This window comes from Somniosus microcephalus, chromosome 1 (assembly GCF_052327205.1).
Source record: "Somniosus microcephalus isolate GS21.2 chromosome 1, FLI_Smic_1.0, whole genome shotgun sequence".
Classification (NCBI taxonomy): Eukaryota; Metazoa; Chordata; class Chondrichthyes; order Squaliformes; family Somniosidae; genus Somniosus; species Somniosus microcephalus.
Window position 1 is genome coordinate 220,281,139 of NC_140987.1, and position 24,104 is coordinate 220,305,242.

Genomic DNA, 24,104 nt, shown 5'->3' on the forward strand with positions numbered 1-24,104 from the left:
GCAAAGTCTGTCTCATTATGACAATAGTAACCATACTGCAGAACTGAAAAAGCAGATGGAGGTGCCTACAGTCAGGGATTTTTTTAAAAATCATGTCAAATTATCATTCTTTCCAGTAATCCTTTCACTAAGACTGGTTATTGCAAGCCTTGAAACCAACTCAACTTCAAAAATATATAACTAAGTTCAGCAGAAAACTATGTAAAAAAAAGACAGAGAAAGCTCTCAAGACCATAAGTATAGCAAACATTCACAAGGTCCTTTTTTATTTTGCAGTTTCTTCCCATTGAACATTGCATGGGCTACTCTTCTATTTCAGGTCACAACACCACTGGCTGCTGCTGTCCTCACTTTGGGAGTAACCCTTGTGCATTCAATGCTGTCTTTATTTTCCAGTTATACTGGTTGAAACAATAACCGACCAGCAATCCTGAAAAATCGCTATGAACAAACACCAAACTGTGCCTTTAATTCAAAAGGAGAAAATCCTAAACATCTTTCCAGTGTACAAGTGCCAGTCTTTACAGTGAAAAATCCCTTGTTGTATTATCCTATAGCGATCAAGCTGCTTTCTTCATACAGTTGCTGGGGAGCTCCTGGAGATTGAGTTTTGACCTGTAGAAACCAGATTAATGCACAGCTGATCATGCAACAGCTTCTGTGTAAGCACAATACCATCAACCCTGACAACTACTGGTGTGCTGTGGGCCCAACTAACATTACATTTATAGGGAGGGGAAGCGGTGTGGCTTACATCTAGTTACTTGAACCAATAGTCTTTTTCCCCCTTTCATGCCAATTTTCTTTAAAAAAAAAAATAATTCCTTGCTAGTCACCCTCTGTTACACCTCCCAAGCAGCCATTATTTATGTTTATCTTCAAGTGTCAGTGCACTATTCAACAATGGGGAATTGCACTGTGATCCTGTCCTCATTCAATATGTGCACTTCCAGCATGGAGTTGGATTGTGAACCCTCGCAGACTTTTCTCTGCAGCATTGCTGATGCGATCTGTAAAGCCCTAGAGCTGCCCTGCTGAAACAAGCTAAATCAGCATTGACTAGATCAATCCTGGAGCCTTCCTGGTCTGCGTGTCTCAACCATTATCTGGATGAACATACTGAGCTAACGGAGGCCAGGTATAGTATAAAAGTAGGAGTTTTGTTTGTTTGAAATTACACCAAACTTCCCAAGCTGGCTGACTGGTTAAGCATATCCTTTGTTGAGGTACTGAGCTATTCAGATCAGAAGGTCTGAAGTTCTATCCTTGGTCTATGCTGAACTGACTGATCTCAGTTAACAAATGGCCTCAGCATCCCACTGGAGAACAAAATGGTAAAAAAAAAAGTTAGACCCATTCCTGGTTGGAATATAGTGACCCCTGCTAGATTGTGCTTGGCTATGCTGTCCCCTGTGGTCAAACTGCTTGCTGACACTCCCTGTTCACGCACATGCATTAGGAAGAACCACTTCAGGTAAGTTACCAGAAGGCAGACATCACCCACAAAACTGGATCCCAAGATATGTACGATAGCAAAATACTGCAGATGCTGGAAAAACTCAGCAGGCCAGGCAACATCCGTGGAGAGAAATTAGAGTTGACGTTTCGGGTCGACCAATATTCACTACAAGCCCACTGACTCCCACCCCGCCTCCTGTAAGGACTCTCTTCCATTCTCCCAGCTCCGACGATGTCACCTTCCACACCAGTGCTTCCGACATGTCTTCCTTTTTCCACAACTGAGGATTCCCCTCGCCCGTGTCCGTTCTATCTCCTGCACTTCTGCCCTCCCTCCCGGAACCACGATAGGGTTCACCTTTCACCCCACCAGCCTCCACATTCAATGGATCATCCTCTGCCATTTCCGCTACCTCCAAAGTGATCCCACCACCAAACGCATCTTCCCCTCCTTTCAGCATTCCGTAGGGACCGCTCCCTCCGAGACAACCTAGTCCACTCCTCTATCACCCCCAACAGCCCTTCCCCTTGCACCTTCCTGTGCAAGCGCAGGAGATGTAACACCTGCCCCTATACCTTCCCCCTGGCCAGAGCCCCAAACACCCCTTCCAGGTGAAACAGCGATTTACTTGTACTTCTTGCAATCTAGTATGCTGTATTTGCTGCTCACAATGCGGTCTCTACATTGGGGAGACCAAACGCAGATTGGGTGAGTGCTGTGCGGAACACCTCCGTTCAGTCCGTATGGGTGACCCCGAGCTTTCGGTTACCTGTCATTTTAATTCACCGCTCCATTCCCACTCGGACCTCACCGTCCTTGGCCTCTTGCATTGTTCCACGGAAGCTCAACGTAAACTCGAGGAACAGCACCTCATCTTCCGATTAGACACTTTACAGCCTTTCGGACTCAATATTAAGTTCAACAATTTCAGATCATAACCTCGGCCCCTATTACATTTTTCCACCCCTTTGTCTTGGGTCTTCCCTCCCCCCTTTTCCTTTTTTTTTTTCTCTCTCCCCCATAGCAGCTGTCTCATCCTGCCAGTACACTTCACACCTAATCTCAGCTGTCTTTTGTCTCCACGGTCCTATTACCATTTCGTCTGGTTTTTAAATACCTCTTAATGTCTCTTTTACTTCTTTTGTTCTATCGCAGCCCTGTCTTCGATTGAATTACAAAACTCATACATTGTGTTAAGGTTTTAAAAATGTAACAAAAGGAATACATCCACACAAGTTTCAGTACAAGAGACCAGCACAATGGGCTGAATGGCCACCTTCGGTGCTGAAGGCTCTGATTGTGTTCCAAATGTACAGTGATATTTTACTTTACAGTTTTGAAAATTTGATCAATTACATGCAACAAAATCTTAATGTATGAAAAACCAATTTACCTGTTGTGGATCATGTGGCTCTTTACCAGATGCCCAGCTGCCAATGCTGCCATGAGAGACAGCTCACCCGCCATTACTGTACCACAAACAATCTCTGCCAGCTGACGTGCATTTTCACCAGGACACTCTTTACATGCCCCCTGAACACCAAGCATCTATCAGAAGAAAATATAATGTTTATAAAGTCTATGTGCTTTTAAATAAAATCTTCCAATAGGTTACTATTACTAGACAAGGGCTTATTTGCATCAGTAACTGTTCAAATTATATGGAGATTTAATGTTATTTTTGGGGGCAGCACATGCCTGATTGTCTACTTCACGAGCATATAGGAGTTCCATAAAGATTGGAATTACCTTAATTTCAAAATTCCTGAAAGTGGAGATACAACCCCCCTGCCCCAAAACAAAATGTAATTAGATATTACTCTACCTTGTGTGAAGAAATTAACAGTGAGAATAGGACTACAGAGATTTGGATTGCCATGACAACATGGGTTGAAGGAAACTGACTTGATTCCGTACCATACCTATAAGACCATCTGAATATAGTACAGCAGAACTTAAGAGGTTTGTACGATAGATTTCCCCTTAACTCAGACATGTTGAATCTAACTCCGCACAGACCAGGGAGTATAACCATGCATCTGGGTCTCCAGGTTGTGCCACTCACTGCCTAATGGTGTGGTGTTATCAGGGAAACTGATCGTACACACAAAATACTTCAGAGCCACGGTCAACCTTCAGGTCCATAAGGTGTTCAGATAACAGGTTCTGTCACAATGTCCATGTCAGTTTGGCTTACTAGTAGCACCCATCAGAATCAGAAAGTCATGGATTCAAGTCCCACGCCAGGACTTGTGCACATAATGCAATCGGTGGTCCCATGCCACTATTCAAAGAGCAGGGGAGTTTTCCTCATATCTTGATCAATATTTATCCCCCACCACAACAGGTTACTAGGTTATTAATCTTACTCTTATTGTGGGACCTTGCGATGAGCAATCGGCTGCTGAGATTGCCAGTGATTACACTTTGCTTTGGGATGTCCTCGATGTGAAATGTGTTACATAAATACCTTTTTTTCTTTCTATACTCTTAAGGAAGTTAAAAACAAATAATGCTGCCTTTTCCATTTGGTTTATTGCCATACAATGCTTTGGGAACTGTGGTAAACCACTGTTTGTATTCCACTGTGTACATGCCTCGGCTGACTGCTCCCCAGCCCCTTTGTATTCTGGACCGGTCGACCACTCGAGGCAGACCTTCATTCTTTTGTTAATAAAAGCCTTTAGTTACTCTCAACTCTGTCTTTTATGAGTAATTGATAGCGCATCAGGAACTAAATTTTGTTTCAATCTACACCTTACTTTACTGGTTTAAAAAAAATGCCTTGGCTTAGTTAGCCGATGACAATACTAAGCTTTAGTAGGAAATTTAACAGTACACAGTGCAAAATATCTGCATGAATTCTCACCTGCAGACAGGTTTGCTGTGGCAGCAAATTGGTCCCTCCTCCAATGGTACCAACCTCTATGGATGGCATGGTGCAGCTGATGTACAAGTCTTCATTACTGATGCCAGCTGATTCCATTAACGTAATACAATTTGAACTACCAACATTCTGGGCTGGATCCTGAAACACATTTGAATTAAGAAAACATAGTATCAACTCCTGTTTGTACAATATGCAGGTATTTGCAAATTACAACAGAAAACTGGGTAGAGTTCAATGCTCACCAATTAGAAGAGACTTTGAGTCGTGAGAAACAAATAAAAAAAACTTGCATTTATATAGTGCCTTTCACAACCTCAGGACGTGCCAAAGACTTTTGAAGTGTAGTCACTGTTGTAATGTAGGAAATGCGGCAGCCAAATTGCATACAGCAAGCTCCCACAGACAGCAATGTGATAATGACCAGATAATCTATTTTAGTGATGTTGGTTGAGGGATAAATATTGGCCAGGACACTGGGGATAACTCCCCTGCTTTTCTTCAAAATAGTGCCATGAGATCTTTTACGTCCACCTGAGAGAGTAGACGGGCCTGTTTAATGTCCCCTGGTTATGTTTTTTCATCAACACTGTAAATATGCACACAGGACCAGTAAGCTTTACAAATCTCAAGAGGTTATACTCTGGCAATGTCTTAGTCCTCTGTACAAATTAGATGGCCAGACGTGAATGAAGTTAAGAGCCAAGCTGGTGAATGGTAATTATTGATGCCTATTTATATTTTAGAACTGCTATAAGAAATGTTTATATTGTAGGATTCCACAGCAGTAAAACAACTGCAGTGCAAATTTATGAATGGGGTTATTGTAAAATTAGAGTTGTTTTTTTTCAGGTTGCCAAATAAGATTGGCCAGTTAAGGTGGGCAGTGCTTAATACAGACAAAAAGAGGGAAGCCTCTAATGGCAATGGTTATACGGTCTTCAAAAGCTCCAGCTCCAAAAGTGGATCTGTCACTGCTGCCTCATTTATTTTACCTTTCTGCCACCGATGACAGTAGAATGTCAAAGTAAATAGCAAAGGATAGGATCCAATAGTGCAGTAGTTTTCCACAAATCCTCATTGGTAGGATTACAGACAGTTTTAAATGAGAGATTGACAAAACCACCCCAGTAGAACAGTCATTACAAAATTATCTGAGATGATCTCCCCAAAATAGCAATAACAATCCTAAATTGGCATTAGTAAATTATACTATCTGGTCACTTTATGGTAAAGCTGTAAAAACCATAGTTTTCCAAGCCACTACCGCATTGAAGCTTTGACCACGCTCAATCAACTCCGATGGACGGATCACATTGTCCACATGCCCGATACGAGACTCCCAAAACAAGTGCTCTACTCGGAGCTCCGTCACGGCAAGAGAGCCCCAGGTGAGCAGAGGAAACGCTTCAAGGACACCCTCAAAGCCGCCTTGAAAAAGTGTAACTCCCCGTCGACAGCTGGGAATCCCTGCCCCAAGACCGCACAAAGTGGAAGAGCAGCATCCGAGAAGGCGCCGAACACCTTGAGTCTCTTAGCCAGGAGCAAGTGGAAGCCAAGTGCAGGCAGCGCAAGTCAACACAAGCACCGCACCCCACCCAGCCGCCCCTTCAACCACCGTCTACCGCACCTGTGACAGAGACTGTAGGTCCCGCATTGGACTCAGTCACCTGCGAACTCAATTTTTAATGTGGAAGCAAGTCATCCTTGGTTCCGAGGGACTGCCTAAGAAGAAGAAATTTATTAATCCTAGTCTATGCAACATCATGTTTGAGTAAAGACATCAACTACAGAAGAATTTCTCTTAGTTTTCCACAAGTACTCCTCCGATGGCAACTGTCCCAGCATATTTCCAGTATGGTCTCACAGAAGGAATGGTGATTTTAATTTAAGTACAGGAAAATTTCTGCGTTCCATCAGTTGATGCATTGCAAACTTTTAACGCAACAAAATAAAAACAAAACTTTAAAGGATCTCCGCACCTACCTGCCCACATGCAATATAGATAGCAGTAACAATATTTGCAGCATGTGCGTTGTAACCACCAAGACTTCCAGCCATAGCTGAGCCCACCAGGTTTTTGCTGATATTCACTTCTACAAGAGACTCTGTAGAGGTTTTTAATACCTAAAGAAAACAAAATGCGAAGAGGACTGCATTAATTACAGACCATTGTTTGAAATAATCTTAGTTGAAAGCTTAAATACTAATTAGTGCATATTTCTTGAAGAAGCATTAAGTAATCCAAAACACATCTGCACATACTAATGTACCTCTCTCACAACTGTGGCTGGAATGATTGCTTCACAGACTACAGACTTTCCCCGTCCTTCAATCCAGTTAATAGCTGCAGGTTTTTTGTCGGTGCAGTAGTTGCCACTAACTGCAAGTACACGCATAGATGGGAACTCCTCCTGCAACCTGGAGAGAGCCTTCTCGGTGCCCTAAAAAAAAGAAAAATCAGACTCAAGATGTCAAATTCTAGAATATTTGCAAAACGATATCTCTATCCCTCCATCTAGCTCACTCACACGAAGGGCTAACACATACAGTTTGCACTGCATTTCCAGTTCCTGCTATCCACAATACAACGCTTCTGTACACACTAATCCATCGCCCCACCGCACTGTTGCTCTAACAGACTGAAGCTTGCTAACATATTCTCAACAGCAACAGTCATGGAATTCTTTTCAAGGCTGAAATCAAAGAATATCGAGGTGCTACGGATTAATTGGCAGCCTGTGAATTCACGACCCGTTTCAATTATGTTTTTCTCTCCTCTCTCCACCTTCACGTTCCTATTTTGATGCCTTTGATGAAGGGAAGCCTTTTGGGATCTTATTTCATTCTCAGCTGGAATCAAATTACCTAGGCAAAGGGCCGATTTCACAAATGCAATAAAGGGTATGCATGCCTTTAGCGCTTTATATAGGAATAAAATCAGTAAATACAGGGGATTAACGAGGTGCAAATGAAGAACCTATTGAACTGCTCGAAATAGGCAGCGCACTTAATAGGTTAGAAGGGGTACCTTTGAAATTGACTCCTACAGTACTGGTAAATTGTTAGCACTATTTGTCCAATATAGTCGGCTGCTCGTGATAAGTGTGGGATTCGTAAATGGTGGGGACAGCACATCAAACAAAATTTGAAGCATTTTGACACCTGTACTCCATTTCGGCTTCAACAGTTTGAGGGATTGAGCAAGTACTATTTAACACTATAACTTGCTCTACTCTAGAGAACTATCTGCAGAATTTTCACTTTTTCAGGGAGTGGCTATGCCAATGTTCAGGAATTTAGCTAACTAGTAGCCAAGTCTGCAAACTGCAGTGCTGGCTCTCTAAAATATCAACTTGCTTATCACAGTCAGCCATTTTTATTAGAAAAGGCAAAAGATTACAGATGCTGGAAGTCTAAAATAAACACAGAAAATGCTGGAAATACTCACTTAAAACCCATTACATCTGTAACATTTTCCAGCTCTGATGAAAGGTCACAGACCTGAAACGTTAACTCTGTTTCTCTGTCCACAGATGCTGCCTGACCTGCTGAGTATTTCCAGCATTTTTTGTTTATATATTTATTGGAAACTTGTACTTGCCTTTGAGATCATGTTCATGCCCATGGCATCTCCAGTCTTGGATTGAAAGCGGATATAAAGGTTATGTCCAGCAAGAGCAATGTGCAGCTTCTGAAGCCGAGCAAACCTGAATATTGGAATTAGAAAAAAGTGTAAACATAAAAAAAATAAACACTACTTGAAATTTTATGTAAAACAGTGAATTTACAGAGACCAGAATCAGCTCTAGCCACCCAGTATCTTGTAAATACACTCTGGTTTCACCTACAATTCTAACAATTTATGGGGCTAAAATTCTGGTGATTGGAGTGGGCAGAGGGTTCCCATTGCATAGAGTCTTCCACCCATTCCTTCAATGTCTCAGAGCTAAGCCTAGGGGAGTTCCTGGGCTATCTGCCAATTATACAAGTTAAGCCTAACCGAACACTTGCTTGCTGAGAGATGTGAGGTCTGCTGTGGGGTTAGTAAAGGCCCAAGGACTGCACTGGGAAAGGTAAACTGATCGCAATGGGGAAGCGATTACCTCTCCAAAAATATCAATACATTAAAACAATGTTTTAATGCCATTCCTCTTCAGTCCTTCCTGGGCCTCGCTTCCATCCTTGGAGCAGCAATGCACCGCTCAATTTCTCTCCTAGCTGTTGGAGTGAGCACCTCTGAAGCACCTTTAGAGATACAGGCCACCCACCCCAATTAAGTTAATGACCCTGGCTCACCGATTGAGGACAGGGTCTATGGCTCTTTTGATGAGCGCACGGTGTCCCACTCCACTATATTTCCACTGGTGAAGGGACCCCAGAATTTTGGGGGATAAATGTTTAGAATGCACTATGCTCCCTAAACATTTTAAATTGTCCCCAGGCAAGATTGAAAAGTGCTCAGAGTTTTCAAAGGACCACACCCTCTGGGCACATTTTAAAACCAGGTTTCATGCGGTGCTGGAGCTGTACTTCATGAGGTGTCAAATTCAAGCAGCGAGAGGCTGCATTTACATTATACTTTCCCTTCAGAGAGTCAGAAGCTGCTTTAATCTTGAGTCAGGTCCAGACTAGACTTACACAATTCTAGCATCAGTGCAAACACAACTACTCTGCACGAATGGTACACTTGTGGTGCAAACACAGCCGTAGGCAACTTCCTCCAGGCTGAAGTTAGGACCATGTTCTAGACTTATACTACAGTGATGCTGAAGTTGCAGTAGAAATTCACCTGTCAAGACCATTAAATTACAAATATTAAACATAACTTCCCATGATAATGTACAATGCAGTTTAAAACTGAAACACTTACAAACTTGGCAAATTCATTCTACAGCTCTCCATCAGTCTGTACATTTTATCAGTTAATGGAAGCACTACATATAGAAATGTACATCCTGCTAGATGGCCACAAGACCACTCAGTGAAACAAAGACAATTGGTGGGGATAGTGATGGAAGGAAAAAAAGAACTGACTCAATTTACTACTTCATGGTGGCCAAAGAGCAACAATGACAATCACAGAAGAGTCTGCAGCTCAAGAGTCTCACCCTAATTTGGAAACCTCACCTGCTAGTACTATCAAATATCTCCTTTATAATCTGGAAACCATCAGGGCTCTCCAGCCACGCTTTCACTTCTGCAGCCTCACATGCAGTAGGCAGCCTCACAACTGGTCCTCTAGTCATTCCATCTGCCAATACACGACTCCGTGCTCCACCACCAAGCTTAAATTGAAAGTTAAATTGTTTAGGACAAAAGTATCACGATTATGAAAGATTAAATCGTGATGGGGAACATATTTTAAAACAGATTGCAGTATACTTTGATACAAGAAAGCACTCAACTATACAGCAGTTGTGCAATAAAGTTGACAATTTACATCTACTTACACATATTGCCCTGCAACCTCGGTTAGTGCTCGCCACAAGACAGCCTTCGGTAGTGGCCATAGGCACTTGGAACTCCTTCCCATTCAGACAAAGTGGTCCAGCAACTCCCACAGGAATAGGCATGTAGCCAATGATATTCTCACAGCAAGTTCCTATGACCTAAAGGTTCAAATTAGACAAAATAAATTCACATGCATTAAAAGTAGAATTAAGTCTCCAAATCCCACAGCGACTATAAATCATAGATTTAAACATCTCCTGCCAAAGCTCAGCTGATTAGGGCTGTGAATGGCGGAGTCATATAGATCAAGAATGTCCCATGTTTGATCTCCAGTCTGTGCAGAGTTAATGTTCTCAGGCAAGGCACAGTCAGTGGTGGTACAACTGGCCTCAGGGTCCTTGGTAAAAAATAAACTAACCAAGAGTTCCTACTCCAGAATGCGATCCAGTGACCTCTGATGAAAGTGTACATATTTATATGTCAAGGCAAGGCCATGATCAAACTTCACTGCTGTTTCTCAAGTTAAAACAGCCCCCAGCACTCACTGTCTAGCCTTGCATGAAACATGGGCACTTGAGTGAGATACCAGGGGTGGAAAAGGCACCTTCCACACATTTAACTGTACCCCAGTAAAAGAGGTCAAACATTGAGGGGGAGGTAGAGGGTATAAGAGGGAGAAAACTAGTAGAAAGAGAGGAAAAAAAGTTACATTCAGGTACCACTTATTACTAAGCACTAGCAAAAAAATGAGTACACCATAGAGTAGTATGATGTAAATTTAATCCACTAATCCAGGATTTTAAGATCTCAGGAGAAAAAAAAATGAAGAATCTTTACAGAGACGCCATTATACGAGTCCCAGTGGCATATAGAGTGCCCACTTTCCTCCAATATCAATGTCCCTCAGTTGTGGGGTTGAGTCACTAAGGTCTGGGGAATAAAGAAGAAAAACAGGGGGGGAAAAAACTAAAGTAGCACGCAGCAATCTCAATATGCCGTGTTCTTCAACATCACCAAGTTTAGTGGAAGTCTTCATTAAAAAAAACAAATCCATTTCATTCTTTAAAAAAAAATCACTAAAACTAGCCAACCGATTAAAAATACAATGAATAGAAAACATTTAAAACGGAACATTGAAAATCTATTCTATTCTTTCATTGGTAATATTGATTTTCCCTTTAAACTGCTTAGCTTTTAAACATCTTAAACCTATTAAGTCTCACCTTATTTGGAGCAAAACTAATAAAATGCCCCATATTTTCCCCATCTCACTCTTAATAAAACGCACCTCCACGTTTCAATGGGTTTGCAATGTGTCTCACTCTTCCTGATTATAAATCTCGAATGCGGACAGCTCTGACTTACCAGTGAGTAATCATAGTCCCTGTAGGGGAGCAGCTGCAGTGCAGTGGATCTGGGGATTTTTGGAGCCAGTAGCTGTCTACGTATGAATACACCACGCTCTGGAGTTTGCAGAATATTCTCGAGTTTGTAAGCTGGAATGTGTTTGCCATTCACCAGACAAATGATCTCAGCATCAGTAAGGTATTTTGCTCCTTTCTATTGTACAGAAGGAAAAAAAAAAACACACCTTGTTAGGGATTAACAAAACTTTAAGTCACTGGTATCTTACTACATAAAGTTCAATCCCAAGGGCTCTACTAAAACTACAATAAACATTTCTGTAGAATTAGACAAGAGAAGAAATTAAAACAGATGAGGACCGTGAACATCAAACTACTGGATTACTATAACTGCACAATTTAATATTGAAGGTGAACCATTTCATCAGTTTAAGAGTTGGTTAAAGGTTATTTCAAAACTTTGATCAATTCAGAATATATCCACGACTCTTTAATTAGCATTAAATGCCATTGGCCATTCAATGTAATTGTAGACTCTGCTCAGCTGTTCACAAGCACCATTACCAAGTAACTAAACATTCATATTCATCTGAAGATCACTATTCCAAAACCATTTTTCATTACAGCAGCACCAGCAGAAACTAAACTCAAGAGAATTGCTATGTTCAATATGAATGTACAAGACATACAGGATTGGGAATTGGTGTGCTCATTATTCAGCATCTAATATCTGTTACCTACACTAAGTCACTGAATCTTCATTGATTGTAATGGAGTTTGATACAGGCATAATAATTTTCAACATTTAACCAAACTGTTTAGTTTCTCATTGGACAGGGTTCATCAATCAGATACAGAACACAAATTCATATTTCTTCCAGAGATCAATACAAAAGTGTTGAGACCATGGCTAATTAAGTTAGAGCTCTTTTACCTCTGGGCTTTTGAGTATGGACAAGCATTCGTCAATTGGTCGTGGCTCTAGCAGAAACTCAGTATCTAGCTCTTCAGGTGTTCCTGAAGATGAAGAGCTTGGAGGAGTGAAGTCTCCCAACACAAAATTTGCTTTTGGCATATGATCGACTGATTTAGGGATGGAGCACGCAATAGGCTTAATGACTTCATCTGCGTGAAAAATAATCTGTGATTCATTTATATGGAAGTACAAGCAACGGTAATACATATAAATTGTCTCATTCAAAAAAGTATTACCAATAATATGTATACAAGGGCAATATTTGTAAAGCCTGATGGATGAAAGTAATACTTTAACAATTACATTTATAGAAAACCTTTATTAAGCATCCCGAGTTGCTTCCATTAGGGTCAGATCCCAATCTTAGTGTCTTTGTCCACCTCCCCATTTTCCCTAAGAATTGGTTTTAAGGCGGCTTTTGAAGATGGGGAGAGATGTAGCAAGATGGTGGGGGTTTAAAGAGAAAGCTAATGTATGGGTGGAGTAGGGGTGAGACGGGAACAAGGTAGCTAAAAGCTCTGCCAATAAAGTGTTAAATCTCACCCCTGCAACAAAAAGGCTGTAACTTAATATTTTTATATTCAGAAAAATGCAAATTATTTTTTAAATTTCACTGCTGCTCATGAAGCCAGTCTTTTTTTTTGCCGCTTCTTTATCATCAAGGTAACAGTACTGAGGAATGGAACATTTTTCTACACTTTACACCCAACGTTACTGTTGATCACCACTAGCAGTGTTGCTACTAGGGTTTCAGCAATAGTTGATAAGTGTGTGTGTTACAGCTACACGTGGAAGAAAAACAGTATAATTATAGGTTTTGTCCTACCTACTGTGAGAATGGTCTGAGGAGAGTAATTAGTATGATGCTAGAGTGACGAACTGGTGGTTACAAATTGGTCACAGGTCAGGGTAGTGGAAGTATATTTGAGCTGATGAACTGAGTATCATGTAATGTTAAAAGCAAATTGGCTGTAGTATAAATTTTCTATAGTGTATTGGTATCAGTGGGCTATATACACCAATGACAACACTTTGCCGGAGACAAGTTTAAATATATGAAATTGATGATATGGTAGAGTAGTGGTTACATAACTGGACTAATAATCCGGAGTTCAAATCCCACCATGGCAGTTTGAGAATTTGAAATCAGTTAAAAAATATGAAAATAGAAAACAGGTCAGATTATTGCAAAAACCCAACTGATTCACTAATGTACTTTAGGGAAGGAAACCTGCCATCCTTGTCCAGTCTGGCTTATATGGGACTCCAGTCCCACAGTATAGCGTTAGTTAAAGTTCCATTACAGTGCACAGCAATTGTAACAAGCATCTGTAACTTCTACCTGTATTTTCTTTACTGTTTGGTGCCTCATCTGTTAGACAATTTGACTGGAATCTGGTAGTTCCAATATTATTCCTGCAGCAATCAGTATTCTTTTTCTGCATCACCACAGAAGATGTCATAGGATTCTTCAGTGAGAGAGTGGATTCAGTCTCCGTTTGCTCGAAGAAGATGTATTTGATAGCAAGGAAGAGTGCTAGGCCAAGGGTGATTACTTGTTCAACATCCATGCTGATCATCCTGTGTAAAATGAAACAAACATAAAATGCATTAACTAGCATTTGATAAGTTTTACGATTACGCTATGAACTTTATAAAATAAAGTACACCGTTTTGTTCAATATCCTGGTTAGAACGCATTTAGAATATTGCATTCAGTACACATAGTGGGCAATATGAAAGCTTTGGAAAAAGTCTAAAAGAGGGCCGGAAGAATGATCTGTAGCTTAAATAGACCTTAGTTATACTTTAGTAGACGTCAGGGTGATTTGATAGCAGGTATACAAAATCGTTAAAGGCCTTGACTGTATTCTTCGAGAGGCTATTTCAATTAGCTAGGTTGGGGAAGACCAGAGGTCACTTGTATAAGTTACACAAGGGTAGGGGCTAGGTTGGAGGTTACGCTTTTCTTCTTTTCCCCTGAGGTTAGTAGACCTATGGAACGCAATACTGGCTCACGTGGCGAGTGCAGATTATCTGCGTGCCTTCAAGAGAGCACTGAACCAGTTCCTGGGAAAGATGATCACATCTTATAAAAAGTAGGTAAAATATCAGGTGCTATGTGCATGGTCTATGTGGTCTCCTGGGCTAGTTTGCTACCTCTCTCAGGAGGTTACATGACTGATAGTGGGCGTAGGTGCCTAATCGCGATGCTCCAGGTGCCGCAGTGGTCAAGGTGCAGGCTCGATGGACCAGCTAGTCTTCTCCTGCCCATCAATTTACAATGTTTACAAGTTTGGAGCTTTTATGGTTTTAAAATGGGAACCATTTCCAGTGTACTATTTCATAACACAAATGTTTGTGCCCAGAGTTTGAAATACCCAATTTTACACACAGTAAAATGTGTAAAACCAAGACACCTGCATAAATGCACTCTGGTTAGTGCTTCAGGCGTCCTATATTGAACATAGAACATAAAAATGTAAGAAATAGGAGGATTAGGCCATTCAAGCCTGCTCTGCTATTCAGTAAGATCAAGGATGATTTTCTATCTCAACTCCACCTTCCCACACTATCCCCATATCCCTTGGTTCCCTCAGTATCCGAATATCGATCTGTCTTGAATACACCCACCAATTGAGCATCCACAGCCCTCTGGGGTAGAGAATGCCAAAGATTCACAACCCTCTGAGTGAAGAAGTTTCTCCTTATCTCAGTCTTAAATGGCTGACCCCTTGTTCGGAGACTATAACCCCGAGTTCTAGACTCCCCAGCCAAGGGAAACATCCTCCCAAGCATTTACCTGAGCAAGCCCCATAAGAAATGTATACATTTCAATGAGATCACCTCTCATTCTTCTAAACGCTAGGGAATATTGGCCTAGTCTACTCAATCTCTCATCGGATGATCCCCACCATCCCAGGAATCAGTCCAGTGAACTTTTGTTCCACTCCCTCCAAGGCAAGTATATCCCTCCTTAGGTAAAGGGAACAAAACTGTACACAGTACTCCAGATGTGGTTTCACAAAGGCCCTATATAATTGTAAGTAAGAGTTCTTTACTCTTATACTCCAATCCTTTGCAATAAAGGCTAACATACCATTGGCTATCCTAATTGCTTGCTGAACCTGCACGTTAATTTTCATGTACAAGGACATTCAGGTCCCTCTGAGTACCAACATTTCCCAATCTCTCACCATTTAAAAATATTCTGCTTTTCTATTTTCCCTAAAGTGGTAACTTCATATTTCTCCACATTATATTCTATTGGCCAGCTTCTTGCCCACTCACTTAACCTGTCTATATCTCTTTGCAGGCTCTTTGCGTCCTCCTCACAATTTACTTTCCCACCTAGCTTTGTATTGTCTGCAAACCTGGATAAATTACACTCGGTCCCCTATCCAAGTCATTAATATAGATTGTAAATGGCGGCGGGCCAAGCACTGATCCTTGTGGCACCCTACTAGCCAAGCCAAAACAAAAATGACTCGTTTATTCCTACTCTCTATTTTCTGTCCGTTAACCAATCCTCAATCCTTGCTACAGGAAACTTTGGTTTATCCGGAGGTTAACTGTCCGGAATGCTCGAGCCACCGGCAAAATTCAGGAGTCGGTTCAGTAAGTTTTTTTTCTTTTCGTTGCTTTTTTTCCCCCACTAGTCAGGCTCTGCAAGGTCTAGCTAAAGCTGTTGCTTAGCTACAGAGACGCTTGCAAGCTACGGCCGATTGTTTAGAAGCAACAGGGTTTGTTGCTAGATACGGAGCTCAAAAGCTTCCGTATGTTTTAACATTAGCGCTGGTTTGTCCGGCAGTTTTGATGGGACGGCAACAGCTCGGTCCCATCGGTGCCGGATATCAAAGTTTCCTGTAATATATTACCTCCAATCCCATGAGTCCTAATTTTATGTAATAACCTCTTGCATGGCACCTTATCGAATGCTTTTTGAAAATTCAAATACACCACATCCACTGGTTCCCCCTTATTTATTCTGCTAGTTACAACCTCTGAAAATGCTCAACAGATTTGTCAAAGACGATTTCTCTTTCATAAATCTGTTGATTCTGCCCAATCATATTACGATTTTCGAAGTGCCTGTTACCACGTCCCTAATAATAGATTCTAGCATTTTCCCTATGACTGATGTCAGGCCAACTGTCCTGGAGTTTCCGGTTTACTCACTCCCTCCTTTCTTGAATAGCGGGGTTACACTTGCTACCTTCTAATCCACTGGGACTGTTCTAGGGAATTCTGGAAGATCAAAACCAATGCATCCACTATCTCTGTAGCCACTTCTTTTAAAACCCTAGGAGGTAGGCCATCAGGTCCAGGGGATTTGTCGGATTTTAATCCCATTAATTTCTCCAGTACTATTTCTTTAAGTTCCACATTCTCACTTGACCCTTGGTTCCCCTCCATTTTGTTTTTTGTATCTTCTTCCATGAAGAGATACAAAGTATTTGTTTAATGTCTCTGCCAATTCCTTATTCCTCATTATAATTTCTCCTGTCTCTGCCTGTAAGGGACCCACGTTTACCTTCGCTAATCTCTTCCTTTTTATATTCCTATAGAAGCTTTTACAATCTGTTTTTATGTCTCTTGCTAGTTTACGCTCATATTCTCTATCCTCTCTCGATCAATTTCTTGGTCATCCTTTGCCAATTCTAAAATTCTCCCAAACCTCAGGCTTACTATTCTTTTTGGCAACCTTCTAAGCCTCTTCCTTTAATTTAATACTACCTTTAACTTCTCATTAGCCAAGGTTGGACCATGTTTCCTGTAGTGTTCTTATTCCTTAAGGGAATGTAAATTTGTTGTGAATTATGAATTGTTTCTTTCAATGTTTGCAATTGCTTATGTATCATCAATGCTCCCATTAAGCTGTGCAGCAGTCTGGAGGTCCCTGCAGGCTGCTCAGTGACTTTTACATGGAAAAACCACACATGCACGGAAATATGAATGGGTCGCGCATCCAAAAAAAAGTTAGCTGGAACATTGTGTACTGTCATATCCTTTAATCTAGTTTCCCAATCTACCTTAGCCAATTTGCCCCTTATACCTACGTAGTTTGCTTTGTTAAGATTTAAGACCTTAGTTTCGGACTTAACTAAATCACTTTCAAACTCAATAAAAAAATTCTATCATATTATGATCACTCTTCCCCAGAGGCTCCTTTACTACAAGGTTATTAATTAACTGTCTCATTACACAATACTAGATCTAAAATAGCATCTTCCCTAGTTAGTTCCTTGACATACTGATCTAGAAAACGATCTTGAATGCATTCCATGAACTCATCATCTGCACTATTACTGCAAATTTGGTTTCCCCCAGTCTGTGAAAATTAAAGTCCCCTATGATTATTGTATTACTCTCATTACATGCGCCTCTAATTTCCTGATTTATAATGTGCCTGACACTACAACTACTGTTAGGAGGCCTATCAACTGCTCCCACCAACGTTTTCTGCCCCTTGTTTCTTAGCTCCAACCAAAGTGGTTCTACATCTTGATTTTATGAGCGAAGACCCTTTCTCGCTATTGTATTTATTCCATCCCTCATCAGAGCTACCCCCCAACCCCCCACACTTTTCCTTTTTGCTTATCTCTTCTAAAAGTCAAGTATCCTGGAATATTTAGTTCCCAACCTTGGTCACTCTGCACCCACATCTCCATAATGGCCATTAGATCAAACCCATTTATTTCTATCTGTGCTATTAATTCATCTATTGTGTTGCGAATGCTTTGCGCAGATATAGTGCCTTCAGCTTTAACTTTTTTTCTACTTTTCCTGATATCAACACCAATCTGAAAATGAAAACTTTCTCGGGGTACTCCTCTAATGGATATCTTAGGATTTCAAATACAGGGAGCTATGTTCTGAAGAATATTATGCTAGATTGTCAAATGTAGGTAATTGGAATGTTTATGTCAGTTCCTCAGTCAGTTTTTCAGAACCTTTAAAGGGCAGCCTGCCTAACGGGGAAATTCCTCTTTTGAGAGCACATTGGAAAGTATTTGCTTTATTTTGGTGTTTCTTCCCCATAGTTAGCAAAAAACTTATTTCCAGCCCCGGCCCCCACCCCTTCGCAATACTGGATTGTTTCAGACATCAGGAAGATGGGCTGATCTGACTTCGAAGTGCAGCATGCACTGTGACTAAACAGCAGAACAAGCACTCCAGAAAACTGGATTTGTACAACTTGGGGGCTTCTCCTAAAACTAATAGATGGCCAATATATTGGACACACTTCACTCACAAATAACTTTCCTATTTGTATCAGTGAGTAGCACACCACTTTAAGCAATTAAAGTTGTACATTAAAGAATATTTTAAGCCTACAAGCTGACATTTGCTTGAAGTTAATATTCCAATACCTGGAAAGATAGAATTGCCATAGTGGTACATTTGGATCAACTCGTTTCGGCATACTTTCATCCAGTCCTGTTTCAGATTTAGGCATTTCCAAGGGGTTATTCTGCGAAGGTGGTTCTGCTATCCAGCGACTATGAGCATGAACCAGAACTAATCCTAGAGACTGGGGCCCAAACAAAAAACATTCCATTACTAGTTACTTATCCATCCAGAAGTTATTACAATTTAATAATCTCACTGGATGATCAACACCAAACTACAAAATTCAATAGCTTAACTTGGTAGTAGAACACATCAAAATATTCAGATAACGGGATTATTGGTTGGGCCATTTCCTTACAAAGTTTGGGCTTGTATGTACAATTGTGCAATAATATTTCTAGAAACCTGGAATTGTTGCAAAATACAACAAGTTCAATTGTGTAGAACTTGACAATTAGTGAAATCTGTTAATTACTACTTTATCCAGAAAATACAGAAGATGCCTTTCAATACTGACCATGATGACTTTCACCCTCTGCGTTACAGGATTTGGCTTGTTATCTTCCTCTTCCTCCAAGACTCGAGCAAAATGGCCAAGTTGCCAAATTGGACGACCCTCGCGATTTTCTCGAGAAAGCTATGGGAGAAATTTGTTGTTTAATTATCTTGAATGACAAAATAGTTTCCTGAAAACCAAACACAGATCATTTGTCATTATGGTGCCACTTCTTACCTCACTTGTAAGCTACTAAAGGGTTTCCAGCTTTCTTTGAAGATAAATCAAACCATGTAGCTCTCAATGAGTACATGTCAACAGGCATTAAAATCCTGCTAACACAGTATTGGAAAATTCCTAATTTCATGCTTACCTCCAATACCAGGGAGACACAAGCTGGGAAGAATGTCATAAAGACAAAGTAGTTTGCCAAAACAGACATGCAGCCAAAGCAGCACATGATTTCTAGCTGTCGTACCCCTGAAGGAAGGAAAAAAAAGTTAAAGGACTTTTTCTTCTAATTTTTAAGTTAATATTCCCTTCTTCCACACATTTTCTCATGGAGTGTCTGTGGGTGGGTTTATGTCAGCACTGCTCTAAAATCACTGCTCTAAATGGTATGCAAGTGACTTTGCCTTCAACCTTGTCTTCCTAGCCTCCATTAGGTGTTTCCTCATGGGTCATGTTGAGATCAGCAACTCACTCATAACAAAACTAGAGTTTCAAACCCACATCCTACCACAAAGGTGAAGCAGCTTGTTAAGGCTTAAAATGTACCTCACCATCACATCCCCTTTGAACTCTAAATGTTCAGCAACTTCCTATGAAACTAACAGAAGAAACACACGCACGAGAGGAGGAGATAGATTTTATATTTCATGTACCTACCGGACATAGTACCAACACCTATCACAAGACATTCCACAAGGGCATCAAGAGTGAAAGTGGGACCCAGAATGGCCATGCCACGTGCAATATTTTCCCTTACTTCATCCTGTCAATCAAAATATACATGTAGAACCAGTTTACAGTGATAGCAAAGAACTACAGCAGACCTCATCAGTCCTCGAACACTTCCAAACTTCAAGAAAAAAAAAGTGGGTATGGGTTTAATTTTGCATTTACAGTGTAGGACATTATAATTAAAAGTTATTCTTACAGCAGAACATTAAATACGATTGGTCAAAAGAGCTATAATGACTACAATTAATTCCATTGCTCACTGGTGCCAATTATTATACAAAAGCAATCACAAAACACTTTCTCGAAAACAGATGGAAAACATTTCTAATTTCAAACCAAAGTTAGCTCAAGGGAATGATTAAAATATATGGTACTGTAGTACAAATTGCTCTGGAGTGAAGTTTATTTAATCCACTATTCAGATTATAAATTAGAAAAATATTTCTCTTCAGTTTACACATACAACTGAAGTATAGAATAACCACCTCAACATTTGGGCATACTACTATATCAAACTTTAGCCTTCAGGCAAGTAGTTTGCAACTATACACCTTTAATGCAGTGGTAAGTTAAATATTAAATGTGAAAAATATAATTACATTCATCAGTATTAAAGGCATTGTGTTTATTTGTAGCCAGCCCTCAGTCTGGATTTACCAGTTATTTTAAATCAATCTTTCTTTCCAAATGGTACTGAATGAATCACAGCCTGACATAAATGTAGTACAGTACCTGGCAGTTGGAGCTCAGTGCAAATTTGGCCAGAGCACTGGCTTTGGACAGATCAATCAGCAGCAAGAAGAAAGGCAAGGCTTCACTGTGAAGAAATATGAATTTAGAGTTAATCATGGTGCAAATGTTCCTGTGAAACTCATACCACAATAAAATCCTTAGGTATCTTGAACCCATGACAGTCTGACTCAGAGGGGAAGAGTGCTACCACTGAGCCAAGGTGTCAGCCAGTACAGTACTGAGGGAATGCTGCACCAGAGGTGCCACCTTTTGGATGAGACGTTAATCGAGGTCCGGTCTGCCCTCGCAGGTAGAGGTAAAAGATCCAGTGGCACTATCGGAAAAGGAGCTGGGCAATTCTCCCAGTGTCCAAGCTGACATTTATCCCTCAACCAACATCACAGTTTAATTGGTCATTTATTTCATTGCTGTTTGTGGGACCTTGATGTGCACAAATTGACTGCCACATTTCCTATAATCTACTGGAATTTTTTGAGGGTGTAACTGGTAAAATAGATAAGGGAGAACCAGTGGATGTGGTATATTTGGACTTTCAGAAGGCTTTCGATAAGGTCCCGCATAAGAGGTTAGCGTGTAAAGTTAAGGCACATGGGACTGGGGGGCAAGGTATTGACTTGGATAGAGAACTGGTTGGCAGACAGAAAGCAAAGAGTTGAAATAAACGGGTCTCTTTCCGAGTGGCAGGCAGTGACTAGTGGGGTACCGCAGGGATCGGTCCTTGGACCCCAGCTATTCACAATATCTAGACGAGGGAACTCGATGTAATATCTCCAAATTTGCAGACGACACAAAGCTAGGCGGGCGTGTGTGCTGTGAGGAGGATGCAGAGAAACTCCAGGATGATTTGGACAGGTTGGGTGATTGGGCAGAAGCATGGCAGATGCAATATAACGTGGATAAATGTGAGGTTATCCACTTTGGTGGCAAAAACCGGAAGGCAGATTATTATCTGAATGGCAATAGATTGGAAGAAGGGGAAGTGCAACGAGACCTGGGTGTCCTTGTGCACCAGTCGCTGAAGGTAAGCATGCAGGTGCAGCAGGCGGTTAAGGCGGCAAATGGCATGTTGGCCTTCATAGCGAGAGGCTTGGAGTACAGGAACAAGGATGTCTTGCTGCAGTTGTACAGGGCCTTGGCGAGACCACATCTTGAGTATTGTGTGCAGTTTTGGTCACCTTATCTGAGGAAGGATGTTCTTGCCATGGAAGGAGTTCAGCGAAGATTCACCAGGCTGATACCTGGGATGGCAGGAATGACGTATGAGGAGAGATTGGGTCGATTGGGCTTGTACGCGCTGGAGTTTAGAAGAATGAGAGGGGATCTCATTGAAACTTATAAAATTCTGACAGGACTGGACAGACTAGATGCAGGAAGGATGTTCCCGATGGTCAGGGGTTACAGTCTAAGGATAAAGGGTATGCCATTTAGGACAGAAATGAGGAGGAATTTCTTCACCCAGAGAGTGGTGAACCTGTGGAATTCTCTACCACAGAAGGCAGTAGAGGCCAATTCATTAAATATATTCAAGAAGGAGTTGGATATATTTCTTAAAGGCTAAAGGGATCAAGGGGTATGGGGAGAAAGCAGGGACCGGGTACTGAATTTGGACGATCAGCCATGATCACATTGAATGGCGGAGCAGGCTCCAGGGGCCGAATGGCCTACTCCTATCTTCTATGTTTCTATTACAACATTGGCTACACTTCAAAAGTACTTCATTGGCTGTAAAGCACTTGGGACCTCCCGAGGTTGTGAATGGCACTATATAAATGCAAGTTCTTTCATTCGATGTATCTGTAACTTTAGTTACTGGTCACTTAAAACGTCAACATATATTGTATATGGGCCGCGCGGTTTACGGCTGGGCGCTGCCGCTCACGCGCTCGGAGTCACTCTTTTCCTCCCTGCCCCCCCTCTCTCCCTGCCCATATGTCCCCTCTCTCTCTTCCCTCCCCCCCTCTCTTTTGGCACCTGGGGAAGGGCTTTGAAAATTGAGCCCAGCCGCGGTGGACGTGCGGGGCCTAGCGGTTCAGGCCCGGCCGGGCTCTGGGGCCGAGACGGACCCCAGCTGAGCTCCCGGTGTGGCAGGGCGCCGCGCCGGTCGCGGTTTACGGGCGGCCGCTGACGCTCCCCCGCCCACTCTGTGTATCGGGCCGAGCGGTTGAGGGGCCCGGCCCGAGTGACTCCAACTCACCTCCCGCTCCCGGAGCTGCAATGTGGGGGTTTGTTTGACTGGTGCTGTCGCTGTGGGGATTTAAAAAATGGCGGCGAAGTTTCGGGAGGCTGCAGGATTAGACCCGCCCACACACGGCGGATTGGTCAACCATCAGGTCACTGAAGTGTATGATTGGTGAACCATCACGTCACTCAACGCTAACGAGCGGTAGGATTGGTCAACCGCTAATGAGCGGATTTTTGTAAGTTTTTTGAACTTTTTTGTCTACTGTCCGAACAATTTTTGTCTGACCAAAAAGTAAATACGCCTATTAGACTCCCCTGATCATAACCTTTCTTTTGCTATAACATACGTGTAGGTACGCTCTATAACTTTTGAGTGTATAGCGGAAAGACAGACAAACCAACCGCTTTAATATATAGAAGATAGAAGATAGATGCTTCTATTAAAGACAGAACAACAATCTTGCCTTTTGCTGTTTTTGGATTTGACAGTTATATGCTGTGATAGAGGGTTTAAATAAGGTAAGGATGGGCTAGAAGGTCTCAATTATCTGTACTAATCTTCATTTTATAAGTATTAATTTTTCCCTAATTTACTGTGCCACCATAGAGTCTGGGAATGGGGTTTTTGTTGTTACCCCCTAGAGCAATTTTCTAATTTCTACCTTTCTTTCCACTGGTGTCAAGACAAAGAGCAGTGGCTACTTCCTCACAGGAAGAAAGCAATCCAAGTCACTTTTGCACATCTAGAAAGCAGCTCACAAAGTGTCTTTGGCAGCAGTCCGCCTGCCTATCCACTTCACTGGTGCAGAAAGCTAAAATTTAAGCTACACACCAGGCTTTCTTTCAAACAGGTTTTAAATATGTAACCAAATTAAAAAAAAAAAACAGGTTTCACCAACTATACTGCTGTCTGTTTTACACATCTAAAAATAATACTCTATGTCCTGTACATTTTTAAGAAACTCTCGATTTACCGGCACCTAAATAAACCAGAAATCTCTGTTAACCGGCAAAATTCAGGAGTAGGTTCAGGTAAGTTTTACTTCATATTAGTGGCAGTTCCTGGATCTGTGGCTGTGTAACTGGGGTTCCTGCACTTGTTGCTAAGCAACAGGGACGCTTGGTCTGTGGCCGGAGTTCCTGCACATGTTGCTAAGCAACAGGGAAGCCTGGCTTTGTTGCTGTGTATGGAGCTCTCGTACCTTTCAACTATACCG

The 24,104-nt window shown here is 41.5% G+C and overlaps 1 protein-coding gene across 3 annotated transcripts in view; it reads right to left on the reverse strand.

The window, feature by feature from the left end:
* Positions 1 to 24,104, reverse strand: part of hmgcra (3-hydroxy-3-methylglutaryl-CoA reductase a) — a 40,350-nt gene that overhangs the window by 2,571 nt on the left and 13,675 nt on the right. For 2 of the 3 annotated variants that reach the window (XM_085990466.1, XM_085990475.1), the window contains 16 exons: positions 20,686 to 20,770; positions 19,879 to 19,984; positions 19,364 to 19,470; positions 19,012 to 19,131; positions 18,515 to 18,675; positions 13,483 to 13,721; positions 12,099 to 12,289; positions 11,166 to 11,360; positions 9,800 to 9,958; positions 9,477 to 9,634; positions 7,951 to 8,056; positions 6,620 to 6,790; positions 6,333 to 6,473; positions 4,329 to 4,487; positions 2,853 to 3,007; positions 239 to 615 (listed from right to left, as the gene is read on the reverse strand). In XM_085990466.1, coding sequence (XP_085846592.1) covers positions 561 to 615; positions 2,853 to 3,007; positions 4,329 to 4,487; positions 6,333 to 6,473; positions 6,620 to 6,790; positions 7,951 to 8,056; positions 9,477 to 9,634; positions 9,800 to 9,958; positions 11,166 to 11,360; positions 12,099 to 12,289; positions 13,483 to 13,721; positions 18,515 to 18,675; positions 19,012 to 19,131; positions 19,364 to 19,470; positions 19,879 to 19,984; positions 20,686 to 20,770 — 2,308 coding nt within the window. In that variant the 3' untranslated portion in view covers positions 239 to 560. Of the gene's footprint in view, positions 1 to 238; positions 616 to 2,852; positions 3,008 to 4,328; positions 4,488 to 6,332; positions 6,474 to 6,619; positions 6,791 to 7,950; positions 8,057 to 9,476; positions 9,635 to 9,799; positions 9,959 to 11,165; positions 11,361 to 12,098; positions 12,290 to 13,482; positions 13,722 to 18,514; positions 18,676 to 19,011; positions 19,132 to 19,363; positions 19,471 to 19,878; positions 19,985 to 20,685; positions 20,771 to 24,104 lie in introns of those variants that run through there. The other variant, XM_085990485.1, reaches the window with a different exon arrangement.